Raw genomic sequence first — 24,802 nt, forward strand, 5'->3', positions numbered from 1 at the left:
ATACTTCAGGAGAAAAGTGAGCCAAAGCATTTATAAGCAGGCAATCTTTTCAGTATAAAAAGCATAGAAAGACAATTATAAATATTATTAAACTCAAAAAGAAAAGTGTTTCCATGAGTGTGCTCCTGGAAAATCTATAAGAACAGAAGCTTCAAATAATCAAAAAAGATAAGTGAACACCAGCACATGGTCTGACAGTGGACATTAAACATACTTAATGATAGAATTAACATTTACAAATGAGCTCTGGAGTGATAGAATAGAGCGTGTAACTATGTAACCTCTAACAATGTATAAAAATAAGTAATAAAAATAAGATTAGAAACATATAGTCATCAAAATAATTATTAGCTTACAATAATCTCATAGGAATTAGCTGGGAGTAAATTGATATCATTTGACTCTGATAAGTCATGGAGGATAAGCTTAAGTGTATTGAACGTTACAAAGTTTAGCACATAATACTAGTGGTTAAAACTGGAGGGTGTTTGGAAATGTTATGTTATTAGCTAACTTCACTACTGTTCATAATAAGAAATGAATAGTTTCTAAAGGAAGATTTGACTAAGCCTATATAAGTTTAATAAGCAGAAAAATGTAAATAACTTAAAAGAAAATAATTTTAGCAAATCAATGAACAGCCAAGAAAATAGATTATTGAATATATAGGAAATATAAAATAAGTTGAACCAAACATTGTTGTATCAGGAAATATAAATCAGCTTAACTCATGCATTAAAAAATTTTCAGAATGGACAACAAATTAAAATCCAGTTGTTGCCTGTACTAAATAGGGATCCAAAGCAAAGTTATTTTGATGTTTGAAGAATGAAGAGAGATAAATTAATTAAATTAAAGATAATGAGGGTCCTGATCTTGATTTAGGCTCTGTAAAGTCAATCTTCCCAAACTGTTAGATGAACCAAAAATTTCATAACACAGTAACTGTACAGAACACAAAATAGACATAAAAAATATAAATGTGAAACTCATATCAGATCATACATTTTCAGTACACAAAAATTACAGGTTATAAGAAGATAGACACAGGCATAAAATATTTTACCTTCTATCCAAATGAGTAAATAAACCTTCACTTCAAGTGTAGAGGATACATTTTAAAAAGATAATCATAGTAGGCTACAAATTAACTTGAACAAGTTACAAAAAGAATCATAATACAAAACAGTATTCTCTGATTCTAAAGCAAGAAATATTTTTAAAAACAAAACAAAATAATGCAGTTTTAACCTGGAAATAAAACTATTACAAAGCTCTTGAATGAAAGGAAAGATAAAATGTGAAACTGATGAAATTTGGGGAAATGATGATAAAAGTAAAATATATTGGAATCTATGGGACACAGCTAAAGCAGTGGTTTGAGAAAATTCTGAATATTAGTTACCTATCTTTTAACATGCAGCAATGAATTAAATATCAACTCAAAAAAGCTAAAAAAATAAATAAAAAGTTAACTGATAGATTACCAAAAGGGAGGACTTCATTAAGCTAAATCTGTGACTTAATAAGTTAGAAATCCAAAAAACAGTAGAAGTAATAAAAAAATTTAAGCTAGCATTTTGGAGAAAAGTATCAACGAATTACAGAAACCACTAGTTGACTTAAGTTTTCTAAAAGAAAGATAAATACATAAAACAAATTGTTAGGTTGGAGCAACCATCAAACCAGACCAAATTTTCCACAAAACCACCGGAAATCATTTGTCCAATTCAATGCAATAAATTTGAAAACCCAGAAGAGAGGGATAACTGTATCAGAAGATTTGGTACACAGAAACTCCCTCCAGAAGGGGTAGAAAGTCTAAACAGACCAACTGTAACAAAAAATTTAAGTTTCCAGAGAACTCCCCCATCATAATGACATCAGGTCCAGCTGGCTTCAAAATTAATTCTACCAATACTTTCAACTTAAAAGACCAACTAATCTCAGTGCTACTATATTTTACAGATCACACAAAAAGAGAAAAATCCCATACTATTTTGGAAGTACATATGTAGTTTTGATAACATAAACTGGATGAAGATCACACAAAGAAAAAATTTCACACCAAACCTTCTTTGGAACTTTGATACAAAATGACAACAACCTTCATGCCTAAAGAAAGCACTTCAGAATACAAAAATGCCTGGAAAGTTCTGTAACATTTTTATTATTCTCTTTAAAGTAAAAAAAAAAAAAAAAAAAAAAAAAAGAAAATTTGCCTGCTATGGCTACTAATTTTACAAAATATTAGACATGTTATTCAATGTAATTAGAAATGAAAAAAAAAAACAGTTACTTAGGGTTAGGAAGTAAAGAGTCTCCATTTGCAGATATATGATTGTATGCTAGCAAACCCCAGGGGAATTAATGAACAAACTACTGTGAACAAATGAATGTAGGCCCAGGGATATAGCTCGGTGGCACAGTGCATGCTTAGCAAGTTTAAGGCCCTGAGTTTGATTCCCAGAACAACAACTACAACAAAAAAAACCCACAAAAAACAAATGAATTTAGTAAAGTAGTAGTCTGTAACAATAACATGCAAAATGTTAGTTACCTACCAATATAGAGAATAACCAGTTCAGGAATACTACCGAAGAGAAGCCTCCATTCATGAATTCACACTGAACATAATGTATATTTAGGGGCTGGGGGTTTAGCTCAGCGGCACAGCACCTGCCTGGCAAGTGCAAAGTTGTGAGTTCAATTCCTGCTACCAGAGAAAAACCAAAACCAAAAAAAAAAAAAAAAAGTATATTTAAAATATCATGTTTATCTTTTTCATATATTATAGCATTATATATTTATATAAAACAGCTAAGCATAATCTCATGTATGAAATATATATAAGGATACTTAAAAAGCACTTCTGTTTTTTTTGTGTTTTTTTGGTTTTTTTTCCAGTACCAGGAATCAAACTCATGACCTCACGCTTGCCAGGCAGGCGCTGTATCGCTGAGCTAAATCCCCAGCCCTAAAAAGCACTTCTGAATGACACATACAAAGAAAGATTTAACAATGAAAAGCACAGCTTGTTCTTAGATAGGAAAATTCAACATCATAAAAATGTCAGCACCCCCTAAACCACTTGATATTTACCATAATCCCAATAAAATTATCCACAAATTTTCCTATGGGCTTAAACTAGTTAATTTTAAGGTCAGGTGGGGAAACAAACCAGGAAGAATCACCTGCTAAGTGCTGAAAAAAAAAAAATCAGAAGGCAATATCAGAAAAACAGCACTGCCATATCTAAAACAATTTGGAGCTCCTATAAACAATGCTGCAATGTGTACGTTGATATTGCTTTATGCATAATCTCTAATAGAGAATTAAATTTTCAGAAAAAGACATAAGTGTACAGAGAAATGTAACGTACAATGAAGGATATATCTGAAATCACTTGAGAAAATATTGACTTTTTTTATAAAGATGTTGGGACAAATTGAATAGCCATTTGGAAACCTATGCAAGGCTATCTTTATTTCACACAATAAATCAGAAAAACTGGGTTTAAGAGGTCCCTTTGAGGCTGCAGATATTGGCAACTGCAGGCCCCTGCTTCTCTCCCTGCGGCTCACGGTTCCTTTCTCTAACGTTCTCTACCTATTTCCTCTTCCACATATTACATTTACACTGCACAGCATCATAGTTTGTTTTCTTCCCTCCCATATCTTAATAGAAATGCTCCCCTTAGGAGCAAGGGTCCATTATTAACACAAGGTCTAGATCTTTTGCTCTCACTCCTGCCCATCTCACTGGTATTTGGCCTCATTTCCTTTTTTCTTTTCTTTTCTTTTCTTTTTTTTTTTTTTTTTTGTACTGGGAATCAAACTCAGGGCCTTGCACCTGCCAGGCAGGTGCTTATGCTACTGAACCATATCTCTGGTCCCTCTCATCTACTTTTGAAAGATGCCCTTCTGTTAGAATCAGAGATTTGGGACTAACTTCTCAAACTTTTCCTTAACCCAAAACTGGAGATCTTCTCTATGTAAAGCCCCTGAGAGTCATCCTACTCCCCTGGGACACGTCTTTCTCCAATGTATCCTGTAGTTATCACATTCATTTCACAGTTATAACTATGGAGGTGACTCTCAAAACCTTTGGTTTTAGCTCTCATCTTTTTTCTGAGGTAGAACTCCCAGCCTCAGGACATCCTCCCTCCGCTGAAAACCCTCATGTACAGTACAAGACCAAACTCCTCCGATTTTCCTAGCATCCACTCTTTATCTTCCCAGGGCCACCCTCTCCAGAGCTGAGACCACATGTGTAGACATCTTCCTTCCTGCACGCCACCCCACATCTGCACGGAGGCACCACTTTCTCGCCTCCACCTCCCTCAGAGGCCAAGGTGGATGAGTCCGGAGGCTCAGCTGCACACAGGAGCACTCTTTTCCAAGGATAAGTTACAATCTGTGTCAGCAAAAAGTGGTAACTATGTAAACAGGTTAAGAAATTAGTTTTCTGCTGTGGAATAAAATCGAAGAAGACACAGTGTTCTTTTTTTTTTGACACAGTGTTCTTTTAACATCTCTTTTCTACTTGACAAAATGAAAATAACAAATAAAAATATTAAATGACTTAAAACACATCTCCAGAAACATCAAAAGAGAAAGCTCATCTCTTTCTTTGTATTAAGAGCCCACAGGAAGAAGTCAGTAATACTGGGGTAAAGATTGAAACTTAATTATAGGTCACAAGGCCATGTAACCACGACACTAATAATAAAGACAATTCCAGCTTTTGACAAGAATTGGAACTAGACATTCTAACACCATTGCCTTTGCAGCCGAGGATCTACCTACTCATAAACTTAAGAGTTGTTGTCATAGAAAAAACATCCATACAGTGCTAGCACCTTGAGTACATGTAATATTTCAAAAGATGTGTTAAGCGCCATATCCACCTTGCTAAGGAACTCGGTTTCCCTCTCACCAGCCTTAAAAGAAGCAACATACAGAATGGTCTTACTTTTGGAGTTTTTACTTATTGTATACTTATAAGTAAGATAAATAATGAGTATAGTTATATTAAATACTGTGCATGAAATGGTCAAGAATGAATCAATATGTCAATGCAAGTGTAAACCAGGAATTGGCTTTTGCTCAGAACCTACAGCTATTAGAAAGTGATGAAGGAAGATAAACTAGACATGTGTGACGTGAGATATGGTGAGGGAATGCCTTCAATTGCATTCATTTGCACACTAATATTACTGCACCACTACATAGCACATTCTCCGAAGGCAGGTGGGTCTCTTACATATCTCTTTTTTGTAGCCTCTGGTATCAAGCAAAACCCTGTGTGTACGCTGCTCAACAAGTGTCTATTAAGTTGGATTAAACTGGACTTTGTCCAACACAGTCTTGAAAGTATCTCCTGATGAATGGATTTTAATAGCACTCATTAAAACAAATCAGGATTGGGCTAGGGACATTGCTTAATGGTAGGGTGTTTGTGTAGCATGCATGAAGCCCTAGCTTTACTCCGCAGCACTGTATTTTAGGGAAGAAAAGAGGTTCTTTCCAACATCATCAGATATAATAAAAATACCTATAAGGGCAACATTACTTGATTATTCCCATATAGTATGTGTGATGTAAATAATATTAGTATGGTTTAAAATTAAGCTGTCAAAATATTATTTTGCTTATACATTAATCAATTTGATTAATGTTTAATTGTTACTAATACATGGCAAGTAAAAAATAAAGCAGTATGTAAATTTGTAAGAATAGTTAAATTAGACTCCTACACAGGATTAATTGTTTGGTTGAAATTATGCCTTTTCCCCTGGAGAAACTGCATATTGAGTGGATCCATACTGTTTACATGCTTAATTCTCTTAAGGATTTAAACACCTGTGGCTTAGCAAATTTTATAATACAGTGTTGCTTGTTTTTGTTTTTAAGCAGTAATTTTGCATCAGTTTGTTTTGATTTTACCATTTATACAATATAATGCTTTCAAGTACTTTCATGATTTATGGTCTTGATCAAATAGACTTTTCCTGAAATACAAATATATCTGAGTTTAATGTCTTCATTAATATATATTGATACATTATAAGTGATCAATTTATATTTTGAAAGTTTATAATTCAATTAGCTTTTGGCCCAATAGATAGATATTTTAATTCATCTTGTATCAGAAATAGCAATAATAATAGGAGTTTGGCTAATTTCTCCCTTCTTTTGCTTCAATTTTTTTCTGTTATAGTTTTATAATTTTCCATTCCCAGAATTTTTTAGGGTAGTACACCAAAGACTTTTAGAAATCAATTAACTGATATCTATGTTGAATGGTTACTAGCTAAGAACTTTAAGAATGAACAGATTCAGGGTTAAAATATAAACTGGCAAAACTCTTTCCTATCTACTTCTTCACATTTTGAGTAAAATATAGTGTAGAAAATAATCCAGAGCAGGACTGCATATAGTAAAGAAGTTACATGAATACTGGCTTTCTTTTTTTTCCTTTATTCATCCAGTTCTATAAGATGGAGAGGGAGAAGGTTATAAATGGAGTTTGTTTTTGAAATTTATTTTTAAATTGGCAGATGATAATTTATGGGGTAGAATGCAATGTACTGTGCATTCATGGCTTGTGTAATGATCAACTCAGGTATGCATGAGACAAAGAAATGCATGCAAACCACAGTGCTTCACTTCCCAGCACTCCTGGAAAGTTCAGTAGGGAACCTGAATTGAAATAATCAAGTCCAAATCATCTCTCTCTCTCCCTCTCTCTCTCTGTCTCTCTCAGCCCTATGTAGGGGTCTCCCCTTTAGCATTCCATGCATTTCTCCTGAGGAGCTATACAGATAATGGGACAGAAAAAAGATCCCTCTCTTCATTCCCAAAAAGTACATGTGGGCAGGTTTCATCCTGAATTCATTAACTCAATTTATTTCAAACTTAATTTTTTAAGTAAAAAATCTGCAAGGCATTTAGTGAGGTTCTATGTGCTCCGGAAAAAAAGCCATTACTGAAGCATCACGGGATGGTTTTTTTTGCATGTTTTCATTTACATATTTTTCTGAAATATTTACAATAAACAACATAAAATGAGAATATTCGGGCTGGGGATTTAGCTTAGCGGCAAAAAAGCGCCTGCCTGGCAAGCGCAAGGTCATGAGTTCGGTTCCCGGTACCGGAGAAAAACCAAAAAAAAAAAACAAAAACCAATAATAAAATAAAATAAAATAAAATGAGAATATTCTTGTTTATAAAAATGATTCCTTTTCAATTTGAAATGAATTTATAATCAGAAAACAATCTGCTTTTTAGTAGAAGAGAGAAAGTGTTCTCTCTGGTGCAGCAACCTGTTTTTCTCTTAAGGAAGAGAACTTATTCCTATTCCTTGCCTAACAGTAAAAGAACTTTCTGTTGTCCAATACTATTTCCTGCAGGCAGAGGCTCCCAATGGGGCAGCCATGGGAAGAGCTAGGTCAACAACACTCTGGCCAGAGGCCTGGTAGAGGGAATATTCCGCTTGTGGAGTGAATTTCTGCTTTTCAAATGCGTGAATCAACAGAATCAACCTCTCTCTCTCTCCCCCCTCCTCTCTCTCCTTCTTTCCCTCTCTCTCTCTCACCCCCTCTCTTTTTCCCTCTCTCTCTCTCAGGTAAAATGAATACGAATCAAAAGAGAGTACTTTGGCTGCACTGAGAAATCCACAAATATTTCTCAGAATGTGTTAGCACAGATGGCGTGAACAAAACAGCAACAGACAGCCCCTTCGACAGTGGACAATCTCACTGAACAGGAAATTTTCACTGTTTCCTCTAACATCATATCCACCTTCCAAAGACAGTAAACGTCTCTCCAGCAAAACAAGGGGAACCCCAGAAGGAAAGAGGCACCCTGAATCCTTTGGTTTTTGTTTCCAGTCTGTATTTTTCTAGTCTGAGCATTCGAGCGGGGCTAAATGAAAAGACTCATTCCCAGTAGATTCAGAGGGCACATTTTGTGTTTTCTACTGCCAAAACACACCAAAGGATTAGGTGCTAGAATGGAAAATGAGTTTTCTCCATTTCCCGATTACTTTCACAGGCCTTCATATTATCTTTAACTTTCCTCTTATAAAACACACACACACACACACACACACACACACACACGCGGCCTAAGAAATGACTAGGTTCTTTATTTATAACTTATAATAATCCTTATTTCTTGGTTTTCACAGGAAGAGATGACTACATTAAGTACTTGGAGCGCACTGCTGCAGGGTACAGGAAAAGGCTAGAAACTGTGGGCAGGCTGAGCCCGGCAAGGATAAATTTAGCCTACAGCATCTGACTACCAGGAAGTTTTACAGCACCAGAATCAAGATATCATAGGTTGTCATCGGGGAGTAAATCAAGCAATAATTCTTTCTAGAGGGACACAAGATAGGAAATATGTCCTCTGCTCACAAATGCAGGATAGTGACCCAGGAGGTTTTATATTTCCATAATCTCCAGCCCCCTGCTGCCAATACAAACATCTGAGTAATTACAAGGAAAGGCTGGGACATAGCCTATCCTCCCTGCCTTGTAAGGCATAGGTGCCTGGATTTGCAAAGAAGATTTGAAAAATGGTTCATTGTCACATGGGATGGCAGAGCAAGATTCTGTCTCCTATTAGAGGCATTGGTAATCCATGGGGAACAGAGCTACTTTGGACTTTGGGCTTTCTCTTTTCCCTTTCCTATGCAAATGACAACAACCCCAGAGAGTGGCTGAGGCCCTTCACCTTCCCCCAGCTCTCAGTCAATCATCCAGTTTTGGAACTTATGTGTACCTATCTATATATTGTTACTAAAAGTGTTTACTTCATACAATGTGATGGGAAAGGAGCAATGGGAAGATCAAAGGGACTTATGCTAAGCAGAGAGCTAACTTTTATCATAAGGAAATGCATTACTCAGAGCAGTTTATCATCTGGAAGCCTGAAGAGAGGAACCATAAGCTCTGTTCTCAGCTGCCAATGAAAAGCCATCTTCCATATGTGTAAAATTTCAAATGGCTTGCTGGTCACGATACTTCTTACTGTTATGTATCTATCAATGTTATCAAAAACATTTATCCTCAAGCACTAAAGTGGTAATTAAATAAAATTGAAATTTAATAATCTATAGGTCCATACTAATGATTAGAAGAGTCCAGATATTTTAATATTCTGCATATTTCATATTATTTATATTTAAATGCATATTTATATTTACTTACATACTTTAATCATAAAAAAACATGTAGCTAAATATTCTTGAATGTAGTAAAATCTTAAGGATTTTACTTCATATGGGAAAAATAAGTTTCTTTACTTACACGATTTGGAATTTAATAGGTGGGTAACAGTTCTGGGCAGTATAAGCAGATGTCCAAGTACAGGCCAAATGCATTTACTAAATCATAATGGACATTATAAAAACAGATGGATGTTAATTTCATCTTAATCTACACAAGAATAAATCAAGAATTTATAAGTAGCAATGAACACAAAGTAAGTGAGTTTGATGACAATAGCTGAAATGATCTTAAGAAGATGTGGGTTTGCCCCTGATTCTACCACAAGCTGCCAAAGTGATCTTGACCAATACCCAATGAACAAGCATTTGTGGGGCATCATGGAAGAATCTGCAGGACAGTGCAGGGGATAAACAAGATTTGGCTCCGGACCAGGGGATGTTTATGAGCTGATGGGAAGGGTAAGTCCTAAAGCATAGCTACCACTGAGCAGAATGAATCTACTATTTCAAGGAAGTACAAATTGAACAGAGTGAAAAATTAGACAAAGCAAAGGCTACTTCCTACCTGAGAAGAAGACAGATTGAAAGAAAGATTTATGGAAAAGTCAAACCAGAAATGAGCCTTAAAGAATGGTAAGTTTCTAACAAGAAACTCTAAAGGTGGCGGCCAATCAGAACAAGTGGAAGAAAAGCTTTATAATACGAAGTTGCATTCAAAATTCCCCAGTATACGAACCTGAAAAAGTAAATAACACCTGAAAAGTACAATAGATATTGTGAAAGGGAAAGAAACTGCTCAAATAGGAGGGCACAACTGGGATGAGGGAAAAGAGAAAAAAAAGAAAGAATGAAGGGAAAAATATGTATATATACACAAGATAGCTAAGATAATTGTACTACTAATTTCTATTGGTTTGTTGAAAGGAACAGTTAATGTGTAATCATTTGATCAATCTTACATGCCTATATCTGGTTATCTGAGTAATCACTATGAAGATAACGATATGTAATATAACAACCATTGTTAATTTCCTATCACCTTGTTTTCAAATCTTGTATCATTTTTATTGTTTTTATGTTGTTTTGTTTATGCCTTCATTTTTGTTATTTTGTTTCTGTTATTTTCTCTTTAAAATTAAAAAAAGAAAAAATATATATGTATATACAAGGGTAGCTGAGATAAGTGTATTGCTGATGTCTATTGGTTTATTGAAAGGAATAGTTAATGCTTAAATTTTTTCTCTTGACCAATTTTGCATGCTTATGTCTGGCCATCAGAACAACTAATTTGAAGACAACAATATGCAATATAACCACCATGGTTGAATTCCTACCATCTTGTTTAATGAAGTCCTGTATCATTTCTAATTTTTTTATTACTTGTTATTGTCTTTAATTGTTTGATCAATCTTGCATTCTCACATCTGGTAATCTGAGCAACTTCGCTGAAGATAACAATATGCAATATAACAGCCATTGTTAATTCCTGTCACCTCGTTTTGAAATCCTGTATGATTTTTATTGTTTGTGTACTGTTTTGTTTTTGTCTTCATTGTTATTTTGTTATTTTTTTCTCTTTAAAATAAAAAACAACTCTGGGTCAAATTGAGCTGCCAGGTGTCATTAGCCTGGAAAAGGTCACCTAATCCCCAGCACTCCCTTCTGGACACTCATCTACTAGTCTTCTTCATTTACATCATCTGACTGGCTCTGCAGATACTTGCATTTGTGGCGCCTGTGATAGCCATAACTGTCAGGATAAGAAGTCTACTCTGTACTTTCAAAAGAACCGACAAAGCCAGTGGAAGCAGAATCAAAAGCATCAAGATTACTGCTGTGCCTTGGGAAATAATCCCTTGTGTCACTATAGTGGAAAGAAAGGTGGGTGGGCACTAAGGAAAATACAGGGTCACGGAGGTAAGTAATCAGGGATGAGACAACCAGGGCCTAGGGCTACGGAATGGAGACAAGGGGAGGGTCTGGATTCAGAAATAGTTCAGAGAAAAACTTGGCAGTTAACTGGAAAGTCTGGTGAGGGAGCAGGTGAATCCATTGTTCACTTAAGCACCATTCATTTTTAGCTCCAAGGTCTAGGCAAATATTGATATCATTAAGATAGAAAGGAAATAAAAAAAAACAGACTTATTGAGTCTAGAGGTTGATGAGCCGTAAGAACGTGTAGGACACTGAAGCGGGAACATCTAGAGAAGTGGCTCTCACTGGGTTTGCAATAACTTGGCCACTGTCCACCCACTGCCACCAGGAAGGAGATAAAAATGACTGGAGACACTTATCTGACATAACTTGCAGAAGGAACAACACCTGACAAATACAGTCCAGAGGTACTGCTAAACATCCTAGAATGTGCGGGACAGTCCCTACACAGAAGGCTGGCTGTGCATATCACCAGGGCAGAGGTTGAAAAAAAATTAAAATCAGTAGAAACTCCTAACCTGGACTTTTAGAAAACAGGAATTAAGATAATAACTTTTAGTTACTCATATTTCTGTGAGAGATGTGAAGGAATTAACTGTAATGCTAAAGAAAAGGGAAGCAAGTGGCTGATAATACCCTGGGCACTCTCACCTCTTTGGCAATATGAGTTCATTGGGTGGGGTAATGGCAAAGGCCTTTCATATTACAAACTCAATGATTTTATGACTGTTGTTGCCAACGGTGAACCTAAGAAAATGGATACGGACAAGGGCAAAAGCAAATGTCTGAAAGTCAACACTGAAGATAAACTCCAATCCATATCCAGAATTCATGCTCTAAGAATTTCATCTGTAAATTTTGTGCAACCTGGCCACAGAACCACGCCACTGGCAGGCAAGAATTGTTCTTAAAGAAAGGATAAAGATGAAAAGAAAGAAGGAAACGAGGAAGCAAAAGAAAACAGGAGACATGAAGTACAAAGGGAAAAAAGATAAGACAAGAAAACTAAGAAAAAGAATAGAAGGCAAGTGAAGGCACACCAAGGACATAGGGATGTCGTCCAAAGACTTTCAGAGGAGAACATGAGCATAGATCTAAGGAACAAGACTGGTGGCCCTTCTCCATAAGTTTGTGAAATTGTGTCACTGGAATATATTCCCTGGACAATAAAATCTGCTTCTGGAGTAGTGTCATCCATGTTTTTCAAAAGCTAAATTAACACAACACGACAAATGAACAAGCAACACCTTGCACAGTTCTTTTGCACTTAAACAGACTTGGCTGCAACCGTGCTCTAGGGGGCTTGGCAGTTGCCTGGAATACCTAGTGGGTGGGCCTGAGGCAGAAACGTAGCTCTCCAAAGCCGAACACTGTACCAGGATGCTGTGGGCAGGCAACCTGACAGCTTCAGATTGCTAGGCAGAGAGGATAAGTTCGCAGGAAACAATACAAAGATGGTTCTTTCCCATGAAATCATTATGTACCCAGCAAGAAGAGCTACACCTGGGAACAGAAAACTACCACAGCAACTGGCAAGCAGCATCAGAAAACAGGAAAGACAGAAGGAGTGCCCAGGATGAGAGGCAATAGAGTGTACCAGAGGCAGACAGACCTTGAATTCAAATCCTAGCCTCACCATCAGCTAGGTTTCTGCCTTTTGCAAGTGGTGGGATGTCCCTGACAGTTGGCTTCCTCCTGCCTAAAATGTGGGTGATAAAGACCCTGCATCTTGGCAGTGCTGTGACAATTAAATGAGAAAATGATTGCAAAGTGCTCAGCACAGCAGCTGGTACTGGTAACAACTCCATCACTGATGAATGCTGTAAAATGTCTACATCCAATTCCACTAAGCAATGGCTGTGAAAGGAAAACAATGGCACCTATATTTCAAGGCAACCCTCCTTCTCCATTAAAGAAAGTCCCACAGATAACATATCTGCAAGCACAAATGAACTCATGGGATTGGAAGTGGCCTTCAAAACTCTGTGACCAATTTTTTCATTTTGCTGGAAAACTGGAGACAGAAATAAAATGTCTATTGTGATTTGGACATACATGCACCAAAAAATAAGTTTTAATTAAAGTGAGGTTGTCAATTTTTATACAACAGAAGATGAAGGAAGTGTTTGAAAATTACAATTTATAGTTTCATGTGTGTATTAGAAAAAATAAAGTTCCTCTGAAAAGATGTTTAACAGACAGTGAAGCTTAGTTTTTGGTGAAATTGACCAGACTGTATCACCTGAATTCACCCATTCAGAAAGCAATTGCACTAAATACAGCTTTTTGAAGCTTCACGGAGTACAGAATAAAATAGCCTGAGGATAAACAGTGATTAGAAAGGATGTCCCTCTCCCAAGCCAAGGCTAGGACACTCACCTGTCCAAGATCAAGTTAGGAGCAAACAGGAGCTTCCCAGGGTGCTCCATGGAGCGCCAGACCAGACCAATCATCAGGATCTCTAGCCAGGCACATTCCAGAAGATGGACCTGATCGTGGAGGGTCAAATCCCCAAAGCCTGAAACATAACAAGAAAAATCCTGCTGAAATGAAAAGTATTCATCACTGGTGAAGTTAAGCTGACCAGGGATTTGGACTAGTAGGGTCTATTTTCTATTAGATGGAATAAAGTGTAATAGAAGCATACTTTATAGGAAAGTCAAGTGACTATTTTTTAAACCTAGCTGTCTCCACAGATTTCAATGTGGTTTTGAGTTTTTAGTGCCTTAGTGTCACATCTACAGAAATACACTAACTTATGCAACCCACTTAGCTTTCTGTAAAGTTCTTTACTTTGTGTTAGAACTTGAATGCTTTCTACTTAGACATTTCTAATAGCTCTGTATGGCTGTTATTACTCATTTCTGTTTAGTTGAAGATACTAAGGTACAAGAAATTTAAATGACTGGCTTTAAACTAAACAAACTAGAGCACAGGAAAGACCGAAGTCACCAAATATCTCTCTTTCTTTTGCTTTATCACTAAGCCATGGTCTTTACTACTAAGTCATAGTCTTTTTCATAACATGTGAAGGAATGATAAATGAAATAATACAGGTAAACACATAATTTAGGAGAATGGGTCAAATGAATAAGGGTGACTTATGATTACTTCTGATAAAAGCCAGTTAGATGTGTCCTTGTTTTCTAATGACTGACCAGAAGAATAAAGCTTTTTTTCCAATTGCTTCATGGCAATATAGTAGAGGCATAATAATAAGAATGAGGAAGAGAAGGAAAAAGAAGATAAAGGGGGAGAAACTGAAGAATTATTATATTATTGATCCCCTTACTATGTGTTAGAAGCACTGCTGAGTCCTTCCTGTACCCATTTCTTTTCATCTTTATCAGTACAATAACCAAAAGAAGGAAGAACTGAAGTCCCAGGTACTTGGAAAGTTATGTGTCTGTTAAGGGCAGAGATAAGAATATAACCTCTAGGACCTGCACCCTTGACCACAATTAACATCAGCATCTGAGATTTACTTACAGAATTTAAGTCAAGTTACTAGGGAGTCCAACAGTACAGTGACAAGAGGATTAAATAGGCAGGATATCCACAAAGTCTGCTCCTCCCTACATAAGTGCACTGTACTTTTGGCTAGAGGTATCCAGGCATATTCCTTCCCCTCTCTCCTTATCTTCAACTGTTTGCTCCCTTTTATCCATGACAATGGCTTTAGGAATCACAATTTTTGTTGTTGCTTTCTTCTGTGTTTTCTCTATAACTACATTTTATTAGAAATCTCTTCTTGTATTAATTAAAAAGCCAAAATGAAAGTTTCTTTCCTTAAATACTGTTATGGTTTGTGTCTGGATGTCCCCCCAAAGCCTCAATGCAGTCATGGGGAGGGCTTCTAGTGTTTTTGATTGACTCGTGGTCCAATGCTGGGATTATGGGTGTGAGTGCTGCACCCGCCCTGGGGCAGGCAGCCTGCATACAATGTAAGGGAGGGAAGGAGGCTTGCTCTCTCTACTGCTCCTCCCTTTTTTGTTCTTATTGTTTTGCTGTTTTCTGCCACCCTGAACTGTTGCCCTCTGCCATGTGCCATCCTGCCTTGGAGCCAGCTGAGTATAGACTGAAACCTCCACAAACTGTGAGTTAAATAAACCTTTCCTTCCTTAATTTTGGGCATTGGGTATTTTGCCTCAGCAATGAGAGAAAAGTAACCAAGACAAATAGTGAAATGTAAAACTTAATTTAAAAAAAAAAACACAATGGATGTTCCTTCCTAGGGGTTATGGAGTAATCCAAAGCTCAGCATTAAACACCATGCTTATCATTTCTTCTATGCTTATGCACCAGATTTCTTGTAATCATTGTCTCCAAATAGGTGATGATTCACATGGAGAAACTTAAACCAGAGCAGACCTCAGTGTCTACAGCCCTCTCTTGCCAGCATTCCATTATCAAACCTCCTCAATTCTGTCTCTGAGGTAATGAAAACATTTCCTCTTTTTTCTGTTCCCACTGATGGCAAACTCAGTTCCTAAGAGTCTCTTACATTTTTTTGTCTGACTCTTTTAACTCAGCATAACTACTTTGAGACTTCTTCACATTGTTGCATATGTGAATACTTGACCATGTCTCTTGTGGAGTGCTAATCCATTATATGGATATATCCAACAAATAAGTACCACTTTTTTATCCTTTCATTTGACATTTTGGTCAGTCCTGACTTTAAGATAATACAAAAAAAAGCTATGTGAGCAATTTATGAATAAGTTTTTGCATGGACATATGTTTTCATTCATTGCTTCTGATTAAATATTTAACAGCAGACTGGATTTCAGAAATGGATAGTTTTATAAAATGATTGTGCCACTTTATATATCCACCATTAATACATGAGAGCACAAACCCTTCCACATACTTGACAGTACTTAATATAGGCAGTCTTTCATTTTAGACATTCTAATAGGTACAAAGATACCGCACAGGTATTGAGGTTGTAATTTGCATTTTCCTAATGACTAACAATGGTGAACACCTTTACATGAATTTCCACTGTGTCGCCCTGTCATGCCATGTTCAAGTGAATTATGCCTGCATCTGTGAGCCCTACTAGACTGTGTGCTCACTAGAGGCTCAAAATGCAAGATTCTACCAAGTCCTTCTTTTTAAAGCTCAGATTTATTGCACCTCACTATATCACTCAGACCTTCCAGCGTCCATGACGGCAAAGCAGGAGTCTTTCTACTGGAAAGAGGAGATTCCATTCATATGACTCAGGACTGGCTTCTGTAGAAGTGAGAAAGCAGGTGGCTCTGTTCACAAGAAAAGCTCAACGTAATGCTTTCGTTTGAGCCCCACCTGGCAGGGCGGGAATACATATTCCTACAATGTGTAGCTGTTTATCCAGAGAGTGCATTTAGGCCAAAGGGATCAGGCTCACTCCAAGGGAGACACTCCTGGGTCTGCCATGAATGCTTCTCTTCCCCATTATCTAATAGGCCAAACCAAATAGAGGGGGCAAAAAATAAAGTAAAAGTCCTCAGGGAAGCCTTCATTCTTTAATATTTCACCTTTTTGGGTTAAAGTCTTGCAATAGTAATGGGAATTTACCCTGTATATTAAACTCAATTAAAAATGCTAACATTCAAATGTGGTGTTTTCTCCTCATTGTTTTCTCCTCTTTGTTTTGTGTACACGAAAATGTAACAATGCAACCTTACTTACCCTCTATTATTCAATTCACTACATAAGTCTCAAAATATTATACTGGATGAGATCAGAGAGTGTCTCTCACGTTCTCAGAAGTGTAGTTCACCACGTAACCAATCCACTTTGGGAAACCAAAGACCTGCTTTCTGTTGGAGACTTTACATTAAATGCCATCCTACTTTTATAATTCTTGGCTTAAAATTTCAGTACTATTTTTGTGATCCTTTCAGTCATCTTTTGGAAGCCAAAGAAGCTTCCCCTAACCGTTTGTACCATATAAGCACAGTGATTATGAAATCTGTCCTAGGGATGTCTGTTAATAATAATTTGCAGTTGGAGGATGGCAGGATGGTTCTGTCCTTCTATTGAAATGTGGTAGATCTCTCAAAAAGAAACTCTATTTATTTGTCTTGCTCAGCAGTACATACTGCCTGCAGACAGGATTATCAGGTCTGTTGTGCAGTGTCACCTGCAAGTTCCCGTGACAGGGCCGGGCGATCACACAGAAGACTGTCAATTAACCTTCCCAATGAATACAAGAACAATGAAATGAAGTTATTGGATGGAGTGTCTCCTTTATTTCAATATACAGGGCTCAATGTTATTTTAACCACACAGGAGTTAAATACCCTTTTGGTGTGGCCCATGAATACTTTGAGTTTGTGCCTAATGGAGAAAAATTAATGTAATAAATCCCCAGTAGAATGATCTTAGGGCAACTATCTATAGACATCAAGTTTCAATTCTTTTATTTATTTTCCTTATGAATATGAAGACTGTTCTGACACGCAATTGCCAATGGATCTCCTATAATTTAGAGACATTTAAATTGTAAATCTAATTATTTTGAAGACTTTAAAGTGCTCAATAGGAAGATGTTGGCTTAGCAGTTGCTATAAGATACACGTGGTGATGCAGAGATAAATATTTCTATAGGTGCCATGCAAGAGGTGACTCACACCTTAATGAGAGTGGTAACACAGCTGTTGGCCTATGGAGTCCACCCAGAGTGACCACACACATGCCTACAAGCAGTAACAACATCTTACGGAGATAAAGCTAAAACCAATGTTAGTAATCTCACTTTATAAAATACAAACTTTTCACAAGCAAACATATCCATCATCCACATTCACAGGCATACTAATAAAGTTGTGAAGCGTAGAATATATTAAAAACAGAAAGGTCCCAAGATCTACTCCCCACCCCTGTATGAGCAGTGATCTAATGATCTGAAAGAGGTCTCTTTCACAGAAAGACATCACCCGCTATAATATACAACTAGTTCATTATCTCCAGTATCATCATCATGTAAAGTCATGCCTGTCTTCTAGTGTGTACTGCACAGTAACTGCTTTTCCTCCAAGTTATTTTTACTTAGTTTTGGCAGTAAAAGGAGCCAATGGCATGTCCACCTCCCTTTCTTGGACTTCACAAGACCCTGAGCCCTGTGCTCTGCTAGGGATTTCTGTACAAATTGCTTAATTGCCTTGGCACAGAAATGGATCCTAAGGCCTTACCCTCCCTTACAAGATATCACCAAATTCTTAGAAATGATGTTGAAAGGTATGCAGAGATGACCCTTAGACAAAATGACTAATGTAATCTGAATACCTATACAGTTCCTTGCTGCCTTGGACTAAAAGATAAATCATGTGGCTTTTCAGTAGTTACAGCAGAAAAATTAAATACTATTTGCATGGGATGTAATCTATGGAAATATAAAGCTTATTAGAAACCTTGTAGAAGAAAAACAGAGACATTTTCTGGGGAAGTGCTATCTACATACCTAGAAGCCAGGTGATTAGATCCCCTCCCCAGTAATTCTATTGGTTTTCTGACCTTCAAGCAAATGAATCATGTTCTCATTCATATGACCACAGTGTTTTCCAAAATATCAGTTATAAAACTGTTTGCTGCATTTTATTTGTTGCCTTTATTACTCAAAGGAAGAAGAGTTGGATATTCTTGTCTTCTTTCTTCAGTGACAAAGTCTCAGTAGAGGAGAGGAGGAAAGCAAAAACTAAGAAATGAGGGAAGGTTCTCATGAGATTATAGCACATGACAGCTGAAAGCTGAATACAACTGGGATTTCTAGGAGAAACTGATAGAAGAAATAGTATCAGAAGAACCTAGATTGCTGTTCCAATGCCAGTGACTCTTGCACATTCTCGCTTCTATAATTTTTTCCCTCCAGAAAATATTAACTGAATGTCATCTGATGAACCATGGACCCCAGAGTATTGTTGAATATGACCTTCCTTCACTCTAAAACTATTCTTTAACTCCCTCTTATACACAGTCCAGTTATAGAGAGGCTCTTCAAAGCTGTGGTCACTGTTCTATGACACTTCATGATGTCTCTAGCAACAGTACATTTATTGAAAACTTCTTTCTCAAAAAATGAGTTCATTCCACTTATTATGGTTGGACCTAAGATGTCCCCCAAAAGACTCACATGTTCAGAGGTGAAGCCTTTGGAAGCTGACTATATCATGAGGGCTCTAACTTCACCAGGGGATTAATCCAATGATATATTTAGATACTGATGGCATTATAGGCAGGTAATGGAGACATAGGAGGCAAGTCTAATTGAAGAAAGTGGGTTATTGGGATATGTTTTAGGGGACTATATCTCATCCCTGGCCCCTTTTCACCAGCTCTTTCCCTTGCTCTCTGCTTCCCAGTGCTATGAGGTGATGATTTTCCTCTGCTACACTCTTCCACCATGATGTTCTGCTTTACCACAAGCCCCAAAACAATGGAACCAGCCAACTATGGATTACAATCTGAAACTGTAAGCCAAGATAAGCCTTTCCTCTTTTACTTTTTAGGTATTTTGTTAAAGTGACAGAAAGCTCACTAACACACCACCTAAATAGCATCATGAACCACTTTTCTCAAATATGTACTGTCATTAAAAATAAAGCCAACATGTATTAGCAAAATAAATAACAGGATAAATAATCACTTGGTTAGGAATACTGTGAATCACAATGCAAAATCCTGCCCCATGTTATCCGTATTGTCTTCTGGCTTTCCTTTCTTATAATACAGGAAACATGGACAACTTCCATTTCAGCCTCACACCATATTGTATCAAATGCATTGTTTCCAATGCATTTATGCAACTACCATATAAATATCCACCCTGAAAATAGCAAGCGGGCTGTGTATGTTGGCTTTCCCTCACCGTCACAGAGTAAGTAAACTAAAAAAGAAATTTACTTGGGCCCATGGTTTCAGAGGTCTCAGTCCATGGTAATTTGGTCCCATTACTATAGTCTTTCAGTGAGGCTGAACATCATGGCAGAAAGCATGTAACAAAGCAAAACCACTCATCCCATGGAAGCAGAGAGAATGAGCCAGAGAAAGAGAGACGGAGAGGAAAAGAAGAAGATATTCCTTTCAAAGGCACATTCTCAGTGAACTGCTTTTTCTAACTAGGCTGCATACCCTAATAGCCCATTCACCTATGAGAATTAATGAATGGGTTAACCCACTGATGAGGTCAGGGCCCAAATGACCCAATCACCTTTGTCAGTCCTATCTCTGAACATCGGTGCATTAAAAATGAAAACCTCAATGAGTTTTTGAGGAATACTTCATATTAAAGCTGTAACACTGACTCCTTCTTTCTTGGGACAATAAGAGTTCTTATTCTGGAGCATAATGATTAAGGTATTTCCAAGTGACATCCCAATATGGGACTTGGTATATCTGGAGGGTACACTCACGGGCATCACCAGCCTCAACACAGTGAAGAAAGTAGGAGTACTGAAAATACTGAAAAGTCAAGTACACTTGGCTTACCATTCTTCTGTGACCTATCAGCCATTATTGAAGATCTCAGAAAGTCTCAAAGCTTTTCAAGACGTTGAGCATCTTCACAATATAGCTGTCTTCATGCACCCCCCAATACAAGAGGGGGATGGTTTTTTTTATTGAATCTAAGACCCTTCTATAATGTGTTTTTGGTACATCACTTGCACTGGTATAGACAAAATATAACTTACCCTGTGGTCACAATTCACCTTGGGAAACAAAATGGTATCCTTCAGGCAGATGCTAAGCAAGAAAACCAATGATAAGCAAAGAAGTGAACAGGTCAAATTTGATATTTTAAAACTATGTCACACTTAGAGCAGTTGGAAGCCAATCTGAGTACAAAGTCAGGAATTTAGCCCAAACTTTTAAAATAAACAAAGGTAGATAATGCTTTCTAAAATTAATGGTGCATGCCTCTAATTCCTTCATAGTAAAATAAATATAGCTTGAAAGATTTATGGATGATGAAAGTCATGGTATGTAAATCTAAAAAATCCCCACATTGACTAGGGTCTGACCATGAGACCATGCATTCTTTTATATAACACAATGAATACATCTATACCACATTACCAATGCTGTCAGAAAGAATAATGTAACAAAACTTGACACACTTTAACCTAAGAATTATTTTTATACACATAGATTTAGAGATAATGGTTCTATGGCACATCTAAAATACAAAAACAGTACTCTTTCAGTAATTCCACTTATTCTCCATTACTTCATTTAAATAAAGGGGAAAAATCAACAGAGGGCTTGAGGTATTCTTGGACCTCATTATGAATGTATACATGAATGTATACATGAAGCATAAAGTAAATGTAGAAGACAGATTTTCCTCTCAAAAGTTTTAAGAAGACCATTGTAGGCTACTTGGTTTGTTTGTGTGTTATGAGGGTTAAGCCCAGGGCTTGTGTACTAAGCTATACCCTCAGCCCTTCTAAAATATTTTTTATTTTGAGACAAGATCTCACTAAGTGGCTAAGTTACCCAGTCTGCACTTGAACTCCCCATCCTGCTACCCCCACCTCCTAGAGTGCTGAGATGACAGTATGTTTCAAACACACTCAGTGTAGGATACTTGTAGAGACAGGAAAATTGAATACAAAACTGGATTCAATTTTGCTCAACTACTGCTCAGGCTGAAACTTCACTCTAGATTATATTCAAGGAGCCAGGTTCCTTTTATTGTCCCTTTGAAAAATTATTAGACTTAATCTCAGAAATACACTTATGTGCCACTTAAAATTTTCTGGCAATCTTTCTCTACTGGACATTAGCCCATGTTTATTATGTAATCACCATGCATTTCACTGTCTCTATCTCTGTCTCTCTCTCTTTCTTTCTGTCTCTTTCTGTGTGTGTATGTGTGTGTATGTGTGTGTGTACTATACTGTGGTTACATCTTGCTCATCTACCAGTTTGATGATGTTTATACATCAACAGGTAGAACATAAAAACATACTGAAATAATCTAACTCTACTAGAATGATAATTACAGAATGTCTCTGTTTAGAAAAAAAAAAGCTATATTATGATGTGGAGGCATTGGCCCGAGGTAGGTATGAGATGAACATGCAGAGGTAAGGAACTTTTGGTTCCTTCCCCACAAAACCTCCAGGAATGCATGGTTAGAGATTAAAAGATCGCCTACAGGGCCACAAGTCCAAGTAGGATGAAAATAAATTGCCTGAAGGAATGAATATTCTGGCCTTTGTCCTCCCCATAGTCTAACTTTTCATTCAGATTGGTCCCAAGGTCTGTCATTTAACAGATCACCTTGATCTTCCCGTGTCCTTCCTTTGTACCCTACATGAGTTCCTGCCCAGGTGCCCTTCTTTTCTCTTTTATCCTTGCTTCCTGGTTCCACCAATAAAAGGCCACAGAGATTTCAGCTCAGGGCTGTCATTTGAGACTTTCTCACACTGAGGGTTCTCGGTTAAAGGCAGCCCCTCTGAGCCTTCCTGGAGTATGGATTGCACATAGACTCTGAGTAATCTCTGAGTAATATTTCGTTCTTTTACATCATGCCACAGTCTTGAAATGGGACATTATGAAAGTCCCTCAAGATTTCAATGTTTAGACTTATTAATTTTTAACACCAAAAAATAATTACAATACAAATAGGTAAGTTATTCTTGACTTTGAATATGAACTTCATGAAATACTTCCCTTAACCTTCACCAGTTTAGTTTATCACATATATTTTAATGGCTCGACATGTATTTTCTTCTTTTGCAAAGGCTGAATAGATCTTAATTCTGATCATAGCATATATGAATTTATGAAATATTAGATACATAAGAAATTATGTTTTAAGTTACTGTAATGAGTTGATATAAGAAAATATCATTGCATCTTTGGCAGAAAGGAAGATAAAATATTGGCCTACATCTCTTATAGAAGCATTCATTTATGAGGCTAATTCCAAATATCATAGCAAGAACTAGTTTTCCTCTACTAAAGAATTAATATGTTCCTTTTGTTGGCTACTAAGAACTGCAAGTTGATTGCAGACTGTAAACACCCTCACCAGAAAGAAACACTGATACAGCGTTGAAGAGCAATTACAATAGAACCTGTTTCCTAGGATAATTATTGTTTAGCTCTTTTTTCTGGATCTTATTTTTGGCTGTACGGCTGAATTACAAGCTACCTCATCTCAAACTTTGCAAAGTATGTGAATGAATAAATCATTAAACTGTGTACATTTTTTTTAAACCCAGGATTATCAATTTTTTCTCTGTTTCAAAGCAAATCAGTTATGTGATGACAGGTAAGAAAGTAGTATGGGAGGAAAAAAAGAATTCATATGACAGCTATATCTGCCTCCCCCCCAAAAAAAAATAAGTCAGGACTTTCAGATGTGAGGATCAGACTTGGGGAATCAAAAATAATAATAATGTCCCTTACAGAAAACAAAGCAGATGGCAAATCTACCTTGTTACCAACCCCATCTGTATTATCCTCAGAGCCTTGGTTTATGAAGAGATGGTTGTCATGACAATAAGCATTTGAGAAGAGTCCTGAAGAAGCTGATGAATTTAAGAGTATCTCCTAGCTTCCCGATTTTCCAAACACACTGAAAACTATCCTGCTCAACCCTCAAATAAACAATCCTATTACTACTTGTATTAGCTACAATTATCCTATATAGATATTATGAGATCTTGTACTTCTTCATATCAAAATCCTCCTGTGAAGGACAGAACAGTTCTTTACTCTGATATAGCACAGCTTGAAGGTAAACTAATCTTTTATTTTTATTCAGCAAAGGCAGTTGTATTAACTACAGCTTCATTTTTTTTCCTTACAAGCTTAGAAAGAAATCAATTTTAGCTTAAATGAAAAACAGGGGGAAAAGGAAAAGAAATTATTTTCCAGTTGCTGAGAGTAGACTGCAAACTAAAGAAGGAAAAAATTAATAAACTATAAAGTACTTAAGACTGTCCTTTTAAGTGCTTGTCAAATGGACAGGACGGCCAGCCACTGTGGAGCAATTCTGAGTTACCTAACAAAGAGCACAGACGGACTGCATTTGAAAAGTCAACAAGCACTTGTCCCTTGGAACATACATTTTCCCCATCTATCTAGAAGCAGACCTACAGAGCATTTCAAACACTATTGTCCTCAGTCTGAGTTTTCCAAACTGTATACTCCTGGTAAACACTAAAAATGTCATCAACACAAAGACCTAAAGAGGGAAGTAGACAATCTCCTTTTCAAAGCAAGTCCCTGAAACAAATGAACAATGGTGATTTCCTCCCACTTCTGTTTGGCCCAAGCCCCATAATGTAACCAAAATTGAAGATGATCTCATGGGTTTAGTGAGGGCTTTCTCATACACACACACACACACACACACACACACACACACACACACACACATCTACTTTAAAAGTTAGAGAAACACCTGTCATTTCCAATGACTCAGTGACATCTAACTCTAGAATACATTAGGAGCAAAAATGAGACAGACTCTCCCATTGGTTTGCCTAAATCCCTGTAGAAAAGGGAATTTACAAGGCAAAATCCCAAGACTTCTCTGAAAGGCAGAGTATCAAATCACATAGCTATATTTCAACAGAGAAGCCAGAGAACCAGTTACAGGTTCATACCCAACAAGGGGGCCACA

The 24,802-nt window shown here is 36.9% G+C and overlaps 1 protein-coding gene across 3 annotated transcripts in view; it reads right to left on the bottom strand.

The window, feature by feature from the left end:
• Nucleotides 1-24,802, bottom strand: part of Esr1 (estrogen receptor 1) — a 364,976-nt gene that overhangs the window by 52,119 nt on the left and 288,055 nt on the right. For all 3 annotated transcript variants that reach the window (XM_013517315.1, XM_005390574.2, XM_005390573.2), the window contains exon 6: nucleotides 13,552-13,690. In XM_013517315.1, coding sequence (XP_013372769.1) covers nucleotides 13,552-13,690 — 139 coding nt within the window. The remainder of the gene's footprint in view (nucleotides 1-13,551; nucleotides 13,691-24,802) is intronic.

Source organism: Chinchilla lanigera, unplaced genomic scaffold (genome assembly GCF_000276665.1).
Source record: "Chinchilla lanigera isolate Chin_1 unplaced genomic scaffold, ChiLan1.0 scaffold00038, whole genome shotgun sequence".
Classification (NCBI taxonomy): Eukaryota; Metazoa; Chordata; class Mammalia; order Rodentia; family Chinchillidae; genus Chinchilla; species Chinchilla lanigera.